The 19,173-nt window shown below is 41.5% G+C and overlaps 2 protein-coding genes across 2 annotated transcripts in view; both read left to right on the top strand.

Moving 5' to 3' along the window:
- Positions 1–1,657: 1,657 nt before the first annotated feature.
- Positions 1,658–15,232, top strand: FBXO28 (F-box protein 28). The gene is made up of 5 exons (XM_014950625.1): positions 1,658–1,885; positions 7,860–7,969; positions 8,965–9,103; positions 11,591–11,786; positions 13,577–15,232. Exons 1-5 carry the CDS (start codon positions 1,673–1,675, stop codon positions 13,969–13,971), a joined length of 1,053 nt encoding a protein of 350 aa, XP_014806111.1. The 5' UTR covers positions 1,658–1,672; the 3' UTR covers positions 13,972–15,232.
- The window catches only part of DEGS1 (delta(4)-desaturase, sphingolipid 1), a 14,511-nt gene continuing 9,317 nt past the window's right edge, over positions 13,980–19,173 (top strand). Inside the window, 3 exon segments of the mRNA XM_014950463.1 lie at positions 13,980–14,221; positions 16,956–17,008; positions 18,784–19,012. Coding sequence (XP_014805949.1) covers positions 14,124–14,221; positions 16,956–17,008; positions 18,784–19,012 — 380 coding nt within the window. The 5' untranslated portion in view covers positions 13,980–14,123.

Below are 19,173 nucleotides of genomic sequence, written 5' to 3'. Positions count from 1 at the left end.
CCAGTTGAAATTTTTTTCTTTTAAGAAAGAAGTCCCAGGTGAGTTTCCAAGGAAAGAAGGAAGTTGCACATGAAAGAAATGGGTTAAGATAAACCTTCAAAGACAAGAAGCACAGCTGAAAAAAAATGTACTAAAGCTAATGCTTTAGTCCTGTAATATTTTAAGCTGTGCTACCCTGGTGCAGGTACTGGGATGCATGGCCCCATTCTCTCCAAATATTTTATGGCTTTTTCCCATACGCTTTGCCACCGTCACTTCTGGTATGCACCTACCGATTTTCTCCGGCAATTGTCTTCAGTAGCACCAGTTCCCCAGTCGAGCACACGCACTCAGTGCTACTGATGTGAAAAAAGCAGCAGCAGCAGCTGAAAGCAGAGAGGAGACTGGTACCATGCTTTTCAATGGCTGTGTCAAGTTCCATCAGGCTAAAATCATTGTGAAACTATGGTGTAAGTGTCCGTGACCACGCTGAGAAGCACCAGGGAATGTTCTAGAAACAGCCCTTGGTTCCATGCCTTTCCTGCCCCTGGCTATTACATCCAAAAAACATTCATAATATACAGGATTAGAAGCAAATAAAGGAGCAGAGGTGGGTTTTTTTGGCCTCCTCAGCAACATCAGCTCATCCTGGCTCCGCTGCACGTCATGACCCAGGAGAAGTAGGCCCAGGCTGGACACAAAAGTGGGGTGCTCATCTGTCTATCTGAAGAAAGACCAAGATTAAATTTGAACTGCTGTACTCCTGAGCAACAACCGTGGCAAAGTTCTTGGAGGTCCTTCTCATGCAGTTTCCTCAGAAGGGAATGTAGAAAGGGAGGTGCTGACCTTTCTTGTCTAGTGTCCAGCCACAGGACTCAGGGGATAGCATCAAGCTGCCTCAGGGGAAGTGCAGGTTGGACATTAGTGAAAAGTTCTTCATGGAGAAGGTGATCTGGCAGAGGAATGGGCTCCTCAGGGAAGGGGTCACACCCCAAGCCAGTCAGTATTCCAGAAGTATTTGGAATTTGGATATATACATAAAGTTTAACTTTTAGATTGCCCTGTGTGGAGCCAGGAGCAGGTCTGGATGATCCTTGTGGGTCCCTTCCAGCTCAGGATGGCCTACATCCCTGTGAGCTTCTGCAGCTTCCTTGACTGCCTCACTCCTGTGTCTCCTTCCCCAGAGCGGAACATAGAAGTCCTGTAGCTTTGCAACGACCCAGCATGCAATAAAACCAGCTGTGTGGGGCCAGACTGCTGGTGTAGGGAGCCGAGGGGACCACTTCCCACCTCAACCAGCGGTGTTTGACTCATGTTCCTCGTGTGAGACACACACCAGGCCGAGGCACCCATATTGCCCCATACATCCCAATGCCTTTGTGCTTCTATCCTCCACTACATCCACCACCAGCCAGCCCCATGTCTTCATAGCACATGGTGGGGCAGATTGATTTGTTCGGCTTGGTTTAAATCTGCCCCTGGTGGGGTGCCCAGCCCTTGTGGGGGCCTATTTCCAGCAGGCCCCACCTCACCTCAGGGCCCCCATGAGCCGCCCCCTCACGTTGGCCGTGCTCTGCCACCTCCTAGCGGCCGGGAGGGGCGGGGCGCCCCATCCGTTACAATCGAGGCGGAAGTGCCGTCATAGGAAGGTTCGCTCCCCCCTCCCCTCAGTGGAGGAAGGACGGCTTCCAAGATGGCTGCGCCGGAGGAGCGGGTCCTGTCGGAGGGGGAAGGCGGCGCCCTGGGTTCGGCGCGGCTCTCCCCGCCCCCGGTTTCGGAGTCTCCCGAGGCTCTGGCGCCCTTGGAGCCGCCGCCTCAGAGCAACACGCTCATGGGGCTGCCCATCGTGGCGATCGAGAGCATCCTCAGCTTCCTGTCCTACGATGAGACCAGCCAGCTCCGCCTGGTAGGGGCTGGGGAGGGGAGAGCGGGTGGACGAGCGAGCGAGGAGCCCTGCTGCGACCGGGACCGGGACCCGCCAGGGTGAAGCCCGCCTGGCCGGCCGGGCCCCGGGGCGGGAGCGGCGGTGGGAGGAGGTGGGGAGGTGCCGGCGGTGCCCTCGGCGGGGAAGGGGCGGGATGGGGTGGGATGGGGCTGGCTCCCGTCTCCCCAACCGCCTCCGAGCCTCGGGGACGGGCATGTCGGTGTGCGCCTCCCTCAAGGTCTCCTGCCATCTCTGGCTTCTTTCATTCCCTTCGCCCTCTATAAGAAATTACTGGGCTGCTGAAGGCTTATTTCTCCTAATGACTGGTCTCCTTGGGGGACCGGTCCATTGTGTCTCACGTGGGTATTTATTTGACTTATAGGCCGTAAGGCTACAAGTGTAGGAAATGGTGAGCCTGCTGCTCCAAGGACCCTGCTCTATCTAGAAATAAACCTGGGGTGAAAAGGAAAACGTAAGGAGGCGGCCCTTGCCTGCCTGCAGGGCTGCCTGCTTCTCCCAGTCATAGGAGTAGGTCTAATAAAAGATATTACCTCTGCCTCCAAAGTTTATAATGCCAAACTAAAACGCAGCTGTGGGTGAGGAGACCAGCGCATATCAATCTTTAACGGCCTGCATAAGAGCCTGATGTACACCATGACATAATACGATAAGCTGCTCTCTTACTGAATTTCTTATGAGGTCCTAAATGGAATAATAGTGAGGGAATTAATGCATAGCTTATGTAACCCTCAGTAAACTTGCATGTGCTGTACTGTTTCTATTTTAAGAACTCTATTAGCCTAAACTGGGTAATATTGCAAGCATCTTTCTGCAGAAAATTGGGCTGTGTGTGTCCTGGATCAGCAGCACGAAGTGTGGCATCCTGACTGTAACTTTAAACTGGAAGCTCTTCAAGCAGAAAATCTGTTCTTTCGTACTGCACTGAGTACACCAGTACCTAAATATTTCTAGCAGGCTGTCAATCCACTAAAGATGTCTCCTGCTTCTGTGAGGAAGATGTAGTACTGCCTCTCTCTTTGGGTTGCAGCCTCTGCTTTTGAGTACTTAGAGCCTGAATGAAGGGAGGAGAAGTGCATACGCTGTTTGGGCACGCTGGGTGTGCGTGGTCTGTACCACAATGCCAGGCACAGCCCTCAGCTGTGACTTTCCTGTCCCCTTTTACAAATGGTAGTACCTGTGGGAGCTATCACTGGGCAACAGAGGGTTTTTTTTTCTTTTTGTAGGGTGAAGTTAATGTTTGTAAGCAGTGGTTTGGCAGCAGTGGGAGTTGGGAGTAGGAAAGATGGTGGAGTAAGGACGAGACCAGCTATTTAACTGTCCATGCTACTTAGAAGTGTTACATTTTACTTCTTACACTCTCTTACATAGCACCTACAAGTTCATTTTTCTGAAAGAACACTCTCCCTTTCAGAATTTTCAGAAATATACATAACCAGGCTGGATAAATACCAACTTTGGCACACACATGAAACAATTCTAGTTGTAAAATGAAGGAAACTATTCAGTTTGTCTTTCCCTATTTTTAATTTTTGAGTCAGTGACAGCTGAGAAGAATCTCAATCAAATTCCCTACTGTTCCCTTAAGCACATCAGAAGGTGTTACATGTGTTCCTCTGAAAAGAAAGTACACTTGGTTTTGTTAAACAGCACTAATGTAAAGAACCAAAGCCTGCTTGGTTTGACCTGGTCAGAACTGTGGCTCATAACCACATAAGATTGATGACCTGGGTCTTTTGGATGGCCAGTCAGAACTAAAAGTGTTCTTTTGGAGATTCACTGAAGGCCCTAAACAGAAGGGAAGAGACTGGATGTTTTCCATAACTCCAGATGCTGTTGATGGAGAATTAAGGTAGCCTTTTAAAGTAACAATGCCTAGTCAAATTTATAGTGAAATTTCATCACATTCAGATTTTTAAGGGCTACAAGTGGTCTTGGAAGACATTTGTATATTCCTGCTCTAAGATCTGTCTAGCACAAACAGGAAATTTTTCTTTCTGAGAGCTGACTTGAGCTGCTTATCAAAGATGAATGGGTGTATCTTATAATGAGTAGTATTCTACTAAAGATGCATTGCAGGACCATGTTAATTGAATTACAGGGATTAAATGCATATTACAGTGCCCAAAAGCAGCCTCATTAACCCCTTAGAATGTGGCAGTCTTTCAGATAAAGCATCTTGAGGAAGGTAGGAAGGTACGATCCAGAACGTCAATTAACCTAAACAAAGTTTGATCATACACATGTAGACACAAAATGTGGATTCATTAAACTGATCACTTTGCATTCTCTGGATCCCAGCATTGAAGTAAATATCCTTATGTCTTTTTCTGGAACGTCATAGCTCACTGATCCAACAGAAACAAATAAAAATCTTTGAGTGGAACTGGTATTGGAGCTAGAGTGTGTGCAAGAAGACAGACTAGGGGGTTGGAAGAGTGGGAGGATATAGAGCATCAGCAAGTTTTCAGATTAAAATAGAGATAGGAACCTGTATTGTTTATATAGAGCATAATGTAAGTCTTTTTCTGTCACCAAAGGATGAGGTAAAGAATGTTTCCAGCTTTTGATGGTTGCCATCAGGCAAGGCAGGACCAGGGGCCCCTCATTGTGCAAAGAAGTCCTTGCTTTCCTGAGCATAATGCTTTTTGCTGTTCCTGGTGTTACTGCATTTAAAAGCATAAATGAAGCACCTACTGGTTAAGCAGTGAAGTAGATCTAAAGTAATGGAGGCAAAACAATAGGTATTCAGAATGCAATTGTGTTTGAAATTATGCCTTAGTGCAGATCTTGGTTCTTACAGTGAATGACAGGAAAAGCAGCAGCATTTTGCTTTCAGCCCTTTTGAGTATTTACTTCATCTATTTCCTCTGATATGTCATCATAAGAGAAACACAGAAAACTCCAAGATCATTATGTCTGAAGCTGTAACATTCTGGACAAGCTGCAGCTGGGTATGCATGCTGATCTGGGAGCTGCCTTATCTTCTAGCTTTTGAAGACTTCTTTTACTGTGATTTTTTTTTTTTTTGATAACTTACAGCAGCTCTGGAATCTCTACCTGAGCAGGATAATAATTAAATTCTTTTTGCTCATCTAAGTGAAAGAATGCACTTCCCAATGCCCAATGTCTAAGCTTGGAAATGCACTTCATTCAGACTGTTACTACAGCAAGTGTGATTGAAAACAAACAGTCCATAGCCTCCTTCCATGAACAATCTGAGGAGAGGGTTATCTTTGATTCTGACACACGTCAGAAGTGTCTTTGATTCTGCAGCAAACTCGTGCTTGTTTTCTGCACAGCACAAAGAAGGACTGAGAGCCTTTGGACAGCAGATTTAATCTTCCCACAATTTCAGTAAATCTGTGTTTACAGGCATTTCTATTTTAAAGCTTCTTGCTGAAGTCATCAACATTTTGTCACTTTTTTATACTTTACCCTGGAAAGGCATTATGAAACATGGTGTCTGCACAGCCTCTAAGGAAAAGAACATGTATTGAATCTAAATAGAGAGAGATATATATAGAGAAAAATATCCTATCTTTGATACTGGTTATCTGTTAGTGCAGCTTGGCGGAAGTAAGACAGGCTTGAGGAAAGGGAAGCTGTTAGTAGTCGTCTAAGTAGATCATGTTAATTTAGTCTGTTTACAAATGAAGTGAAAAATTAGTTCTTTCATAGAAGCTGTTAGGGCATATAAGTCAGGATGCCAAGAAGCACCCACCTTTTCATTCTGCTTTTCACAGGGACTTGGAGTAACTTTCTGACACTGGAATTTGAACACAGTGTCTGGTTGGATGTGACATTTAACAGAACTTTTTCAGCTTTATGGCTAGAGTTAGAAAATATTCACAAAAATTTGCAAATACAAGTATGAGCAAATTTAATTTTTTGCTTTCTTTGAATAGAAAAATATTGAAGTCCATTGAGTAGCTAGTATCAAACTGTCTTGGAGTAATATGAACGATTAAAAGTGTAATAACGCTACTTTCCATAAGACTGCTGACTGTGCAGTCTAAAAGAAGTATATTATTCCTGTAACTTCAGGTGCTGGATGGTTTAAATAGTGACATCAGGAGCCAGCTGAGAATTAAGAGGTGATTTGTAAAATTAATTGCAGGCAAACACTTCTGTTTTCTGGTGGTACCTGTTACCTGTTTGGTGTTTGGGTTGCAGACTGATTATTGGAATAAATATGGGTAATGTCTGGAAATGGAAGGAAATAATTCTTTGTGCTGTGTAGTGTAAGCAAATGAGTAAGATTTAAAAAAATCCCGTGTTTAAGAAATGTAGTGTTATCCATTGCAACCTGCTCTCTTGTACGTGCGAAAGGCCCTCGGTGCCAGTAGGGGTCAGTGTACACATACTTAAAATCGCTCTTTTTGTGCTTCCTCTGAAATTGCAGCTAATGATGTGTCTAGGGTTGGTTTTCTCTTGTGCTGAATTAATTGCAGAGCTAACACTGCCCTTGGGCAGGTACCAGGGCCTAGTTCAGGGGTTTGGTAGCATTAGAACTACAGGTCTTGTACTCAAAAAAGGCATCAGACTTAGGTATCACTAATGCAGCTAATGTCTTATAAAAAACATGACAATTTCCTCCTTCCTGTAGTTGAAGGGCCGGTGTTATTTTTTTATATGCTGGAAATAATTTAGCTGATCCAGTGAACGTGGGGGAGAGTGAGGCTGTACCTCTGTTGTTATCCTGTCATTCTTCTCCTTTGACTGTTCACAAGGAAGACCTAGTATGAAGGAGCACTGACAGCTTGATGGCAGTTGCTTAATGGTCTGTTAATACAGACTTGTTTAAAAATGATCAGTTCTTACAGAAGTTAAACTAGCTCGAACTAGAGGAAGACTTGTAGAAAGTAGAACTTCTTGAAGTAGTGCCTTCCATGCAAACAGAAAATAATTGCAGGCTTTTCTAGAAGCGAGAATCTTCTTCTTCAAGGTATAAATTTACATAGACTTCAAAAGTTATGAGATGAATAATGTATGGAGGGAAGGACTGTTCATAGACTTCAAAAGTTATGAGATGAATAATGTATGGAGGGAATTTTTTTTTAATGTATGGAGGGGTATTTTTTTTAAAAAAAAGCAAAGTCAATTCATTGGAAAGTGGGGTCATAGTGGGAGTTGTTCACTTAAAGTACAAAAAAACCCAAACCCCAAAACAATTTCAAAGGGCAGCTGGTTCACTAAGCTCTTGCATCCTCAGAACTGAATTGCAATTGCTTTAAACTTTTGTATGAGTTGGCTTTGTCGTGTAACTAGTTAGTTGAGAAGGTTTCAATTTAGCAGTTTATTCTGTCTTCTGCAGCTATTAATGACCTTTCTCCCTAAAACTGTGGAAGAAATTGAGGCTATTGGTATCCAACATCGCAAATAAAGGAATCTGTTAAACAGAGAAGAAAAGGCTTTTTTTATATATATACAAATAGGAATCTTATTTCATGTGCACTGTACTGCATAAGTTTTTAAATTTAACTGTGGCTGTCTTCATAAACATAAGCCTTAAATGCTGAAAGATTTCTTGTTTGTAAAGGCATCTTTTTTTAAGACTACAAAATATGAACTTGATCTACCAGAATCACTCTGGAGACCAAGTTAAAAGGCAGGCACAGGCATTTGCAACTTATAATTTCCTCTGATTTTAATTGATCTGCTTATATATGGGTGGCATTCAGCTTAGTGTCTTCTGTCAGGCAATACCAGGAGATGAATCTGTGAGGTGTGTAGAACATAGCTGCTGCTTTTTCTAGTATTGTGATCATTGTTAGAGATGGTGATGCCTTAAACTCAACTGCAGTTTCCGCTTCTTGAAATGGAGCAAAAACTGATAAGAGAATCTCTTACTACCCAGCAAGTATGGATGAGATAATAGTGAAAGTGACTTGTGGCCTTAACTGAGCCTTAAGGTTTTCTTTTTGCTTAAATACAGGTTTGTAAGCGAATGGACTTGGTTTGCCAGCGAATGCTAAATCAGGGATTTTTGAAAGTGGAAAGATACCACAACTTGTGTCAAAAGCAAGTTAAAGCTCAGCTTCCAAGGTACGTAACAGTTACATCTGTAGTTAAACTTCAATGTGCTAGATTCTTGTAGGCAGAATATTGAAAAGGAATTTCTTGCTGGTTAATTCTGCTTATATGTCTTGAAAACTTGAGTCATGTTTGGTTTTATTTCATTCTTTTTTTTTTTCCCCCAAAGCACCATGAACTTAAGATCTAATTAAAAGATAATGGTGTGGATGAATGTAAGTTATCTTATACTAGGAACTGGAATATGGGAGAGTCTCTGGTATTTTAAACAGAGAAGAGTGGGTCCTGTATTACTCAACTCTTCTGGCAAATCAAACAAGGACTTCTAGGAATGAATAATACCATTCCTTTTCAAGACTGCCTGCCTTTACTGATGATTTTTCTATGAGACTGCTTTAAAAAACAAAAAAGCAAGGTTTTTCAGTACCAGAAATTAAACAGGGGAAGGAGAGGGGAGTTTGACATGTGTTACTGGAAGCTAGTTTCTTGACTCCTTAGCAGCAACTAAAAACGTGAGTGCGCTATCGATATTATTTCCCATCCCAAAACCAAAACATAGCACTATGCCAGCTGCTAGTAAAAAAAGTTACTTATCCCAACTGAAACCACAACACACTAATAATATATTAAACTTAAGACAATTACATGGAAGTACTAACTGTAGGTATATGGGGGGAATAAAAATATTCACAGACTCGGTGTCTATTGCTAGTGAGTACTGAAAGCTTGTTTTTAAATAGTCCTAAATTACTTACAAAGTTTATGGATCATATAAGATGTAGTAATTATTTACAGAACAAACTTTGTTTAAGAAAGTGTAGTATGCTATTACCATAGCATTGAGCTGGTTTCTCAATCTAGATCAGGTTTTTTCCATAAAGACAAAACTAATGTTAGTGGTTACATTTTCAAACCTCAGGGGGTTTTGAGGGTGAAATTACCTTGAAGCGATTGTTCCAGTTTCATTTTGTTGACTCATTGTTAAATCTTAATGGTCTGTCTTCTAGACGGGAGTCAGAAAGAAGAAACCATTCATTAGCTCGTCACGCAGACATCCTTGCTGCTGTAGAAACGAGACTCTCGCTCTTAAATATGACTTTCATGAAGTATGTGGATTCCAATCTCTGCTGCTTCATACCTGGAAAGGTAAAACGTAGTCTATGTTATGTGAATGTATGTTATGTCTGTGTTTAAAAAAAAAAAAAAAAAAGATTGTGCAACTTAACCTGGGTCAGCCCAGACAAATCTATATATTTATAGAATACGTAGTGAAACTATGTTTCAGATACTTGGAAACAAACACACAAGCCAATATTCTGCTGTAATAGGCAGTGTGAAATGAATGAACCAGAATATATCTAAATATGAATTATTTTAAACTTCGTTTCCATTTTCTCTTAGATTCTCTCTTAATTCCCATGTTTGACTTGTGGCATATACATCCTATACAATCTTTTACAAAAAACATGGGATGTGTAGGGTTTAATTGTGAATTTTAATTGTTGGAAACAGCTGGGGCCAGGTCGTCAGAAGATGTAGTAGTTTAGACTATGTATAGCACTAAGCACTCAATCAGGAAGATTTTAGGCACCTTTCTTAAGCGTTTGAGTACTTCACATTAATTGAATTAAGATACTTAGTATGTGGAGGCACTGTTCAGTGTTACAGTGGATGGCATATTTTTGTACAGTAGGTGGAATTAATTTTAAATGTAGATCAAAGTCATGATGTGAGGAAGAGTGGGACAGCTCAGGGTTGAAACCAGGTGTGGGAACATTAGGCTAATGCTCTATTCATTGATCTTTCCATGTGAGGAGGTTGGTATTAACTTTTCATGGGCAGAGAACTGAGTCGCAGTGGAATGGATGGAAAAGTCAGCTGTTGGGTTCAGGTGAAGCATGGCAGGCAGTTTTACATTCAGCAGGGTTGGATAGGCTGGTGGAGTGAAATGTGGCTTTTATCTTGAAGAGGTAACTTGATTTCTTGTTGACTTGATATTTAATTTTAAATTAAATCATTATAGATTAGTATATTTATGCTTATTTGACTTTATTATATTTTTATATATACCACGTATTTTAAGAAATGTAATATAAAGTCAAATAAACTGAAGTCCTTGATGCTCACATAATAAATGGAATACTTGAAAGAAATGTTACCTTCCTTTTTGGAACAGTAGATAGAAAGGCAATACGCAGCCCAGAAGTGGGGTGTGCTGGAGTTGGGCGAGTGAGCTTGCCAGCCATTTTTTGCGGCCACTGAGTCACAATGACCTTGTTTGTATTGTGGTGTAACAGCTAAGAAGTTTTTTTTTTTTTTAATTATTTACTTGCTCTATGAGCTTGTTAGTGCTGCTGCTCTTTCAGCAGTTAACAACTCACCAGGAAATCCTATTTTGGTCAAGCAGATTGAAGGCTCGGTGTTCACTTCAGCCTGTGGTTTCCCCCACACCTGCCCTGCTCCCCACAGGAAACTTCCTTTGAATGAAGCTGCCACAGAATTGTCACAAAGTGAATTTGTGTTAGAATATATGAATCCTGATTTGAGGTTCAGCAAACCATGTGAGGTTTCCTGGTGATAGCAGAGCACTGCTGTGAGATTTTGTGTGGAAGGTGGCAGGAGAAAGCTGCTTTTTTTTTTTTTTTTTTTTTGGTTGTGACCTTTACTTTTGTACAAATTCTTATACTTTCCCAAATCACAAGACCTGTTTGATCTACGCTACCATGAGAAAACAGCTCCCTTTGTGGGGGAGGGGGGAGGGGAAAAGTGTTTTTTTTTTTTTTTTTTTTTGGGATGTTGTTGCTAACAGGATGTAATGTGGGTACAATTAGAGAAGTCTTTCATAAGCTTGCTGTGTGATAAGACACTTCAGTCTTGCTTAGCGTTTGCAGCTTTTTAGCTGAGCTTCCTTGATTAAAACAGAAGATTGCACCTGTATTGTGGCACCTATGATTCTAATTTTGTGTCCTTCAGGAGATTCTTCAGCCCTTCTTAACCCTGGGCATTTTACCCATGTCAGTAGTGAGAGCCCAGTGCTCCTACCCTGCCCTGCCTCAGACTGTAATTCATAGATGGGCAGGACGCCTTTCATCTCTCCTCACCAAAGAGCTTGTTTGTCAAACCTGTTAAGAGAGCACTTGTGTTCTCTGTCAGTAGTGGGTTGACAATTTAGAAATGAATACATTTTGGACTTAATCTGAATTTGCAGTATTTTGGGTGTAAATATTTACAGCTCTTCAGACTGATGTAACAATAATTCTTGCTGTTCCATTCATGTGTTTCGGACGCCTAGTACCTGGTGTGGCTTTAGTGTATTTTGCTTCAGGTTCTCCAAAAAGAAATGATTATGCTCTGCTGAGGATAGAGTATATAGCATGAATGCAGTAAAACAAAATTTCACACAATGAGCATTATTTCACAAGTCTGAAGAGGGCTGCTGTGACAGATCAGAGAAGCTCTTCACTTGATCTATCACAAACAGCACTGTGTTTCACATAGTGGCTCTAGAACTAAAGGAGACAGTGGTATGCGATAGTTATTGTAGTAAAAGCCCCTGAATATGCCAGCACTTCCACAATGATTTGAAATAATCTTGCCTTACCAGAAAATCTTAATTCTTCTTAAATGTTTTAGGTAATAGATGAAATTTATCGTGTGCTAAGGTATGTAAACTCTACAAGAGCTCCTCAGAGAGCTCATGAAGTTCTTCAAGAACTAAGGGACATTTCCTCCATGGCTATGGAATATTTTGATGAGAAGATTGTTCCAGTACTGAAAAGAAAGATACCTGGGTCAGATGTATCGGGACGTCTGCTAGGAACTGCCCCAGGTATTAATTCCAACGTATAGTTAAGTTTTATTTAGTTCTTCTGTAAAAAATCACAGCACTGTGTCTTTTTTAAGCTCCCTCCCTTAAATGCAAGCTTTATTACATAAATATTGATGATACTTGTTTCTTAAGAATGTGAACTGAAATTCATTTCCTTTGGAATTTAAGGAGCCTTTGTACTACCAAAAGAACAGTCACTTGAATGTATGTTAGAATTATGCATAGTGTGTATTCATTAAACAGATGCTTTTGTGCCACCAATGAAAGAGACTTTATCGTTGCACTTGGTTGAAACTTGGCACGTGAGACAACAACTTGATGCCTTTTATTTTTAGGACAATCAGCAAATGAATCAGCGTAAGCTGCTGTAGCCCACAGAGAGCTAGACCATACTTGGATGGGCTTTTTTACCTTCTTGGGGCACTAATGTATACGCTAAGGAGTCAAATACTTATGTGTAATAGTGAAAAGGCAATTAAGATAAGAGTCTATAAATAACCAATTAAACTAGTACAATCTGTCAGACTTTCCAGAAGTGAACCAACTCATGTGGTCTAAGGCAGTTGCCTCATATAATGGCCAAAAGCAAAAGGTGAGGAGAACTGTAGTGTTTTCCTTGTGCTCACCATCTTTATACTTCCTGGGAACTCTGAAATTAACTCTCTGACAGGGAAGCTTAATAAAAATAATTAAAAAAAAATGACATCTTAAGCAAAAAACATAGGCCTAACTGTAAGAGCTGCTTGTTGTTTCTAGTATGTCCCATCCATCCTTTTAGTCATAAGTGTGTGTACCGCCTCTTAATTGTATCATGTTAATTATACCTCAATTTAAGGAAGCATTGCCCAAAACCATAGTAGATGTCAGTTGTATTTTCAAGGCCAAGACTTTGTGGCATAAAAATGCCTGGTTTGTGCTGAGGGAGGAGCATAACCTATCTAATGGCAACCTTTAGTGTCATATAACTGTAGCTGTGCTGGCATCTTTAAGGGAATAAAATAAAATAGGAGGATTATGATTATTCTAGAGTGTTCCAGACTGTTCTGTCTTCGTAGCAATTAAAAGTTGCATCTTACATGCACAGAGTAAGTTACTAGAAGAGTGAAGTAATAGAAGTAGAAGAAGTGATAGATATCTTTTATGATCGAAAAAGTGAAAGAAATGATACAGTAGCTGTTAGTCTCCTTGATTTGCAGGAACTTTATTAAAATCAACAGTCCCAAGCTCAAATTCCAGTATGGTTTTAGTACTTAGGAAGAGTGAGTCTAAAGAAGCATGGAAAATAAATTCCTCTCCTCTAAAAAGTAAGTTAAACTGAAATACCTTGTTAAGCCCCAAACCACAAAATTTTAGAACTTTAGCTGTCTACAGCAGAATTGTACTGCTCTATTGGAATAGATTTGATGCAACTAATACATAATAAGTAATTTATAGACATGTGGATTTTTGGCTTAGAATCTGTGACACTAAGTCTAGATGACAATATAATCTGTCTTCATAATTTTCAATACAGCAAAAGGAGGGGGGCTTATATACAGAAACTGAACAATGAGCTGTTTTCTGGACTACTGGAAATCTATTTTTAAATTGAAATAATTGTGCTCTGAGATACCCTACGCTCTTGTTAGACACTTAAATGGCTGTAAATCTGTTTCCATGTTCACATAACTTGCAGCCAGAATTTGGATTCGTGTTTGGGGAGTGGGGAATAAGCAAAATAGGAGAAGTGGGACACAGTTTCTGCCTCTGTCTTGAAAGTTGCAGAGGATTAATCCAAGTTTTCTCTGAAGTTCCAGGAACTTCTGCAGCGCTGACAACGATGCAGCTGTTCTCCAAGCAGAACCCTCTAAGGCAGGACATCACCAAACTCCAGCAGCAAGTCAAAACCAATGGCACGGGCCTGACGGCGCTGAAGCGGGAAATCTCGGAGCTTCGCGTCAAAGTGCAAGAGCAGCAGAAACAGCTCCAAGATCAAGACCAGAAACTGCTAGAGCAAACCCAAATCATAGGGGAACAGAACGCCCGGTTGGCGGAGCTGGAACGCAAGCTGCGGGAGGTGATGGAGAGCACAGTAGGAAATTCTTCAAGTTCTGGCTCAAATGAACAGTCTTCTGGGAAACGGAGGAAGGCGGTGGAAGCCACAGACTGTCCTAGGAAATCTAAACGCCTTCGGAACAGAAAATAACTTGGGAGAAAAACGACGCCTTCAGGAGGATACACTGCTTCAGTAGCCCAAGCAGGTCTGCTCGTTGGGATACTGTGACTAGCTTCACAGTGTCCCTTATAGTCTGCTGGCTCTTCAAAACACCACTTAGACTCGAACAGTTATTTTCTTTCATGGAGACTTTCCCCCCTGCTTTCTGTATGGGTCGGCCTAATGCACAGAATCTTTCAGATTTGCAATAGTTACATACTAACCAGACCTGCTCTGTTACGTTTTGAAAGGTTAATCTTTTTTTTTTTCTGTGCAGATGTGTTTAAAGTAAACTTATTTGTGTTTATGCATATGTTCACATAAAATCTTAAATAAATTCAGTCTTAACTGACTAAAAAGTTAAGCGTAAAAACAGATGTCCTGTTCACTTGAAGGAAAGATCCACTTCTAAAATCTTGATTTAGAGAACTTGACCTTTTTTTTTTTTTTTGTTACAAGTGACCTTGTCTGGAATGTCTGAAAAGTAGCTAATACTTTTTGGGAATCTCTGTAACAAGTAAAACTGACTTCTTAAGCTACAGTATTGGCTATATATTTTTGTAAACTCACAAGGAAGGGCCTTCTATCCAGTCTTGACCCCCACACAGCCTGGTCCTTGGTCTCGGGAGTATCCTTCCAGTGAGGTGCTCCTCCAGTCATGGGAGAGTCTGAGCCCAGGCTCTCTGCTGATTTTTAACTGCCTGTAAAATCAGGGAGCGTTAGTCAAAGCTGGAGAATGGAGAAGCTGCCTACACATCGCTCAATTCATAGGCCAACATCTAGTACGTAGCAAATTGTCCCCACAATAACCCAGCTCAGGGGGACATCATTTGAACAAAACGCTGTATTATGGAAAAACTTAAAACTATTTTGTGTGTACGTGTTGGGGGTGGGGTGGGATGGAATTTTCTCTGTAACACTGATGACGATATTCTAAGCTTTCCTTAACCTAAAAGGTCAATCACTTCAGACAAAGCTTTAATTTCTTTTGCACTTCTGTTTTGAGCTTGTAACTGGAAAAGCATGTCTTGCACTGTTCAGTCTCTCTGGTCACTTTAACAACCTCAGAGTTGTCTACAGTGATTTTTTTTTTTAAATTTTTTTCCTCATCTGTATATTTTTGGAACTTTGTACAAATACCATATATAATGGTATTAGCTCATATCAGAAGTAACATTGCAAATGCCTAATTTTTGGCAGACATTTAATTTTCAAATAAACTTGTTGGGGAGTTTGAATCTTTTTTTAAAAAGGCATGTTTCTTAAGAAAAGCATCAAGGAAAAGATAAAAAGTTATCTGGGGGAAAGGTTAAACTGTTACAGGAGCGTTTGCTATTACTGGTCTTCCATGGTTGAGAACTTTTTAATGTTAAAGATCTCTTTAAGATAGATACCTGCTGTTCAGTTTAAAAATACTGGCGTATACTTTATCTTTTAAAAAATAATTTTGAATCAAAGGGTCAGCATGGTAGCTACAATTACTGTGTATCATTTGATACAAATTCATTTAATGGTCATTCATGATGACAAATTAATGTAATGGTCTAATTACCAGATATTTGTGGTTAAATACTTATAAACAAGTATAAACCTGTGAATTGCATTTACTGAAAAGGTTTATTTGTACATCTCTTTCACTTTAGTTTCTTTATTCATTTCCCCACCTGACAATATACCAATAGTTCCAGGTTATTCAAGAGTAACATTGATATGTTGATGAATCTCTAGCTGTGTATAAACTGAGCTGGAAAGAACAACAGCCTATTGTTATGTGAAACTCTCCATGAATGGTGCCAACTTGGAACCTCCAACTCCAGGAAGCATCACATGCTGTGAGTTCACAGGTGCATCCTGATCCCTTGTGTGCTACCAAGTGTAGTAAAATTGGTTAAGGCCCCCAAAACTTAAGGGGTGGGGGGGGATGGTTACAAGCTCTGAGAAGTGCCACAACAAAGGTACACTGCTATTTGGGGTTTACTTCCTAGGGAGGGAGACCTTGGTATCAGATGGCTCTCAGACTAACAGAATGAACTATTAGCTTAGAGAAAATAGCTGGAATGTTAACTATTGATGCCAGTGTCCCTTACTAAATAAAAAAGGATGCATTTTGCAATATATGCACAAATTGATAAATAGTCTGAAGGAAAACTAAATCACTTTTGGCTATAAAGGCAAATGCAAGTTTACCTGAGTTGGTATATCAGCCTCAAAAAGTACAGTTAGTAGTGATCAGTGATTGTATAATTTGTTCGAAGGAGAACCTCAATCCAGGGAGACTGAGATGTAGTTTACAGTGTGACATGACAAATCATTTTATTTGCAGCCAGTGTTTGGTTTTAGTACTTGCAGCAAGGGCTGAAGGCAAACAGCTCAGGCTTGAAAGACGATGCAGAAGTAAAGTGTCTTATACTTAGCTTCTTAATAGCTTGAAACCACTGAGGCAATAGTTCATTAATGTCACAACAATGCCTTCACATAATTTTTTAACATAAAAAGTAAGACTATATTGAACAGAAACTGAATTTGTTCCTACTGAGATCTTCCAACAGTTAATTGTGGGAAGCACTAAAACTGCCAAAGGAATTTTCAACATCAAGAGCCTCTTGAAAATAGGATGACGTAGGATGCAGTTAAAGATGTCTTCAGACAGGAAAGGACAACTTGTTTTCTTGATGTTCCTGGTGGTTTTAAGAAGGTAACCGGCAAATTGCAGCCATAGATTGGTCTTTCATTCGTAAGTAAATTCAGTTTGGAGTATTTTATAGCACCACGTCTGCTAGCGGTCAACTATCTTGATAACTCTCCAGTTCTGTTCCTGTGCTGCTTTGTCCTTTGCCTGGACCAGCTCACTTGTCCCTGAGCTCTCTGCTCCGGCAGAGCTGTGCTTACTGGATCTCGCCTTCCTGGTTGGACGGGGATGCGCTGCCAGCTCTGCTTTCCGTGTAAGTGAACGCTCCCGGATTTTTTTGTTCTAGCTTTGTGCCAGCTGAACGTGTGCTGGTTACTCTTTGTCTTCGGAAGGGAAAATGTCAGAGAGAAAACCTGTTAGCTTGCTGAAGACCTAATAAATCTGGGTTTGCTCTATGGACTGCTTAAACCAGACTGACTCAGTGGTTAAACAGGAAAAAACACTTTGCACTCCAGGACACTTGGGCAATTAAATTTTCCCAAACCTTCCTATTAAATATTTTTCTCAGTTGTTGAAGCATTGTTTAGCTTCTGTGGGATATTTCGTTTATAAATCTGGGATCTTCTATTTAATTAACCTATTAAATACTTCTATTTAATTTCAGCAAATATTTAATTGCTGAAACTTGTCACCATTTACGAGTCTGTATACATGGGCAGTGTTGTAAACCTGCCTGTGCATGCTGAGCTCTTGCTACTGTTTCTCTCTCTTCCAGTGCTCCTGGCGACAGCTCTAACCTTTCTTATCAGCAGTTCACTCTTTGGCCAGGATCCTTCCCATGGACAAGAAGGTCTTTAGCACAGTGATGGATAGCAGTGCTAATATTTGATCTACTACAAGATGGGAACATTTTCCAGAAATGTTACGTATGCTGTTTGGAGGGCAGTTGAGTGAAACGCTTGTGATCCTGGCCATTTTGCAGTCTGCTTCTTCGCTGGTAACTCAAAAGCACTTCCTGGTTTATTGTGAAGCGGCCAACGAAGTAAAAGTAAAGTAAAAAAGTAAAACTGAACAGCCCTTGCAAGGACAAAATGCCTTGATGAAATCTAAATATCTATTTTACCTCTTACGCTGCACCAGTCCTCATAAAGGCTACAAAATTCAGATCGTCTGACTAAGGAGGTAGAAGCTATGAATAAACTTTCCCATCTCTCCTCTACTAGCTCCCCTTTTCACGTCTGATTCACATCCTAATATGCACAGATTAAAAATGCATGTAAACAAAAATAATTGCGAAGCTGTTGTTTTATAGACCCTGTGCTTCGTCCATTACTTTAGATTGCAAGCATTTTCAAGTAGGGGTTATATTTCCCTTATATCTGCATGGTTGCGTATAAGGGCCTTTAGAAGTTGGTAGGCATTAGCCTTTTTTGTTCATTGTTACTAATACATTTTAAAAGAATTATCGTAAACCTTGAGATATTCCTATTATGTTAATAGATAAGGTATAATTTAATTTGTGATAACTTCCTCTGTTGTTTTTATCACTATTCTTGATTTAGAGTATTTTAATTTGAGTGGATTTATGGACAACTAAAATTCCAAGCAAACAGTCATTCAGCTTATACATAAAGTAATCTTTGTAACTGAACTGCCTGCAGTCAATATTACATGAGAAACAGTCGCAGGTTAAATGGAGTTTAGTGCTTACAGAAGGAGTTTGTCAAATAAGTAAGTTCTTAAAATATCTTACCATAAAAAGTGAAGAAAACAAAGACCTTGCCACAGGCGTTTTGAGTTGTGGTTTGTTGTTGAAGGCAGCTTATAGAAATTTAGATTTTGGACAAGTGATAGCTAGTCCTTGCAACCACGCATCTTGGAAAAGAAAGAGTGGTTAATTTTAAAGAGCTAGTGAAAGATGCTGTTTCTGTTTCCAGTCTCAAGAAAGCAAGTTGGTGGGGCTGCTGAGCTGCCTGCGGTGGCTTCTGGGCAAGGTTGTGCCAGCAGCTGAGAGGAACAGAAATCTCACGGGCAGCCAAACCTGGGCACACACGCTGAAAGGCAGAGGGGGGGAAGGGACGTGGAGCGGCTGAGGCCTCACCGCCCCGCTCCTCGCAGTCCAGCTCCTCCTCGCTGCTGCGGGGAACGGTGAAGGAGCTCTTGTTCCCCCTCAGCGCCCCGGCAAGGCCCGGCCTTACAGGCCGAGAATTTTCTCTCCTTCCTTGAGTTACGCGGGCGGGTTGTTAAAGGCACCCCCAGCGCCGGCGGCAACGCGGCCCGTTTGAGAGGCGGCCCCGCTGAGGCGGCAGCGCCCACACGGCCCCTCGGGACCCCCCCCCCCGCCCTCGCTGCGGCCGCTGAGGAGGCGGCTGGCGCCGGCCGCAAGCTCGCCAGGCCGCGGCGGTAGCGGGATGAGTCAGGGAGGGGAAGGCCGGGGGAGCCGCAGCCCGCCCGGGCAGAGCGGAGGGGCCTCTCCCCTGAAAAAACGGGGAGCACGGATCAGTCCTCGCCGGCGGAGATGGGGGTCTGAGGGGCGCCCCGCGTCCCCGCGGCTGCCGCCGGGC

Source organism: Calidris pugnax, unplaced genomic scaffold (genome assembly GCF_001431845.1).
Source record: "Calidris pugnax isolate Ruff unplaced genomic scaffold, ASM143184v1 scaffold24, whole genome shotgun sequence".
Lineage (NCBI taxonomy): Eukaryota > Metazoa > Chordata > Aves > Charadriiformes > Scolopacidae > Calidris > Calidris pugnax.
Note: the sequence above shows the minus strand (reverse complement) of the source record. Positions and strands in the feature narration are given on the sequence as shown.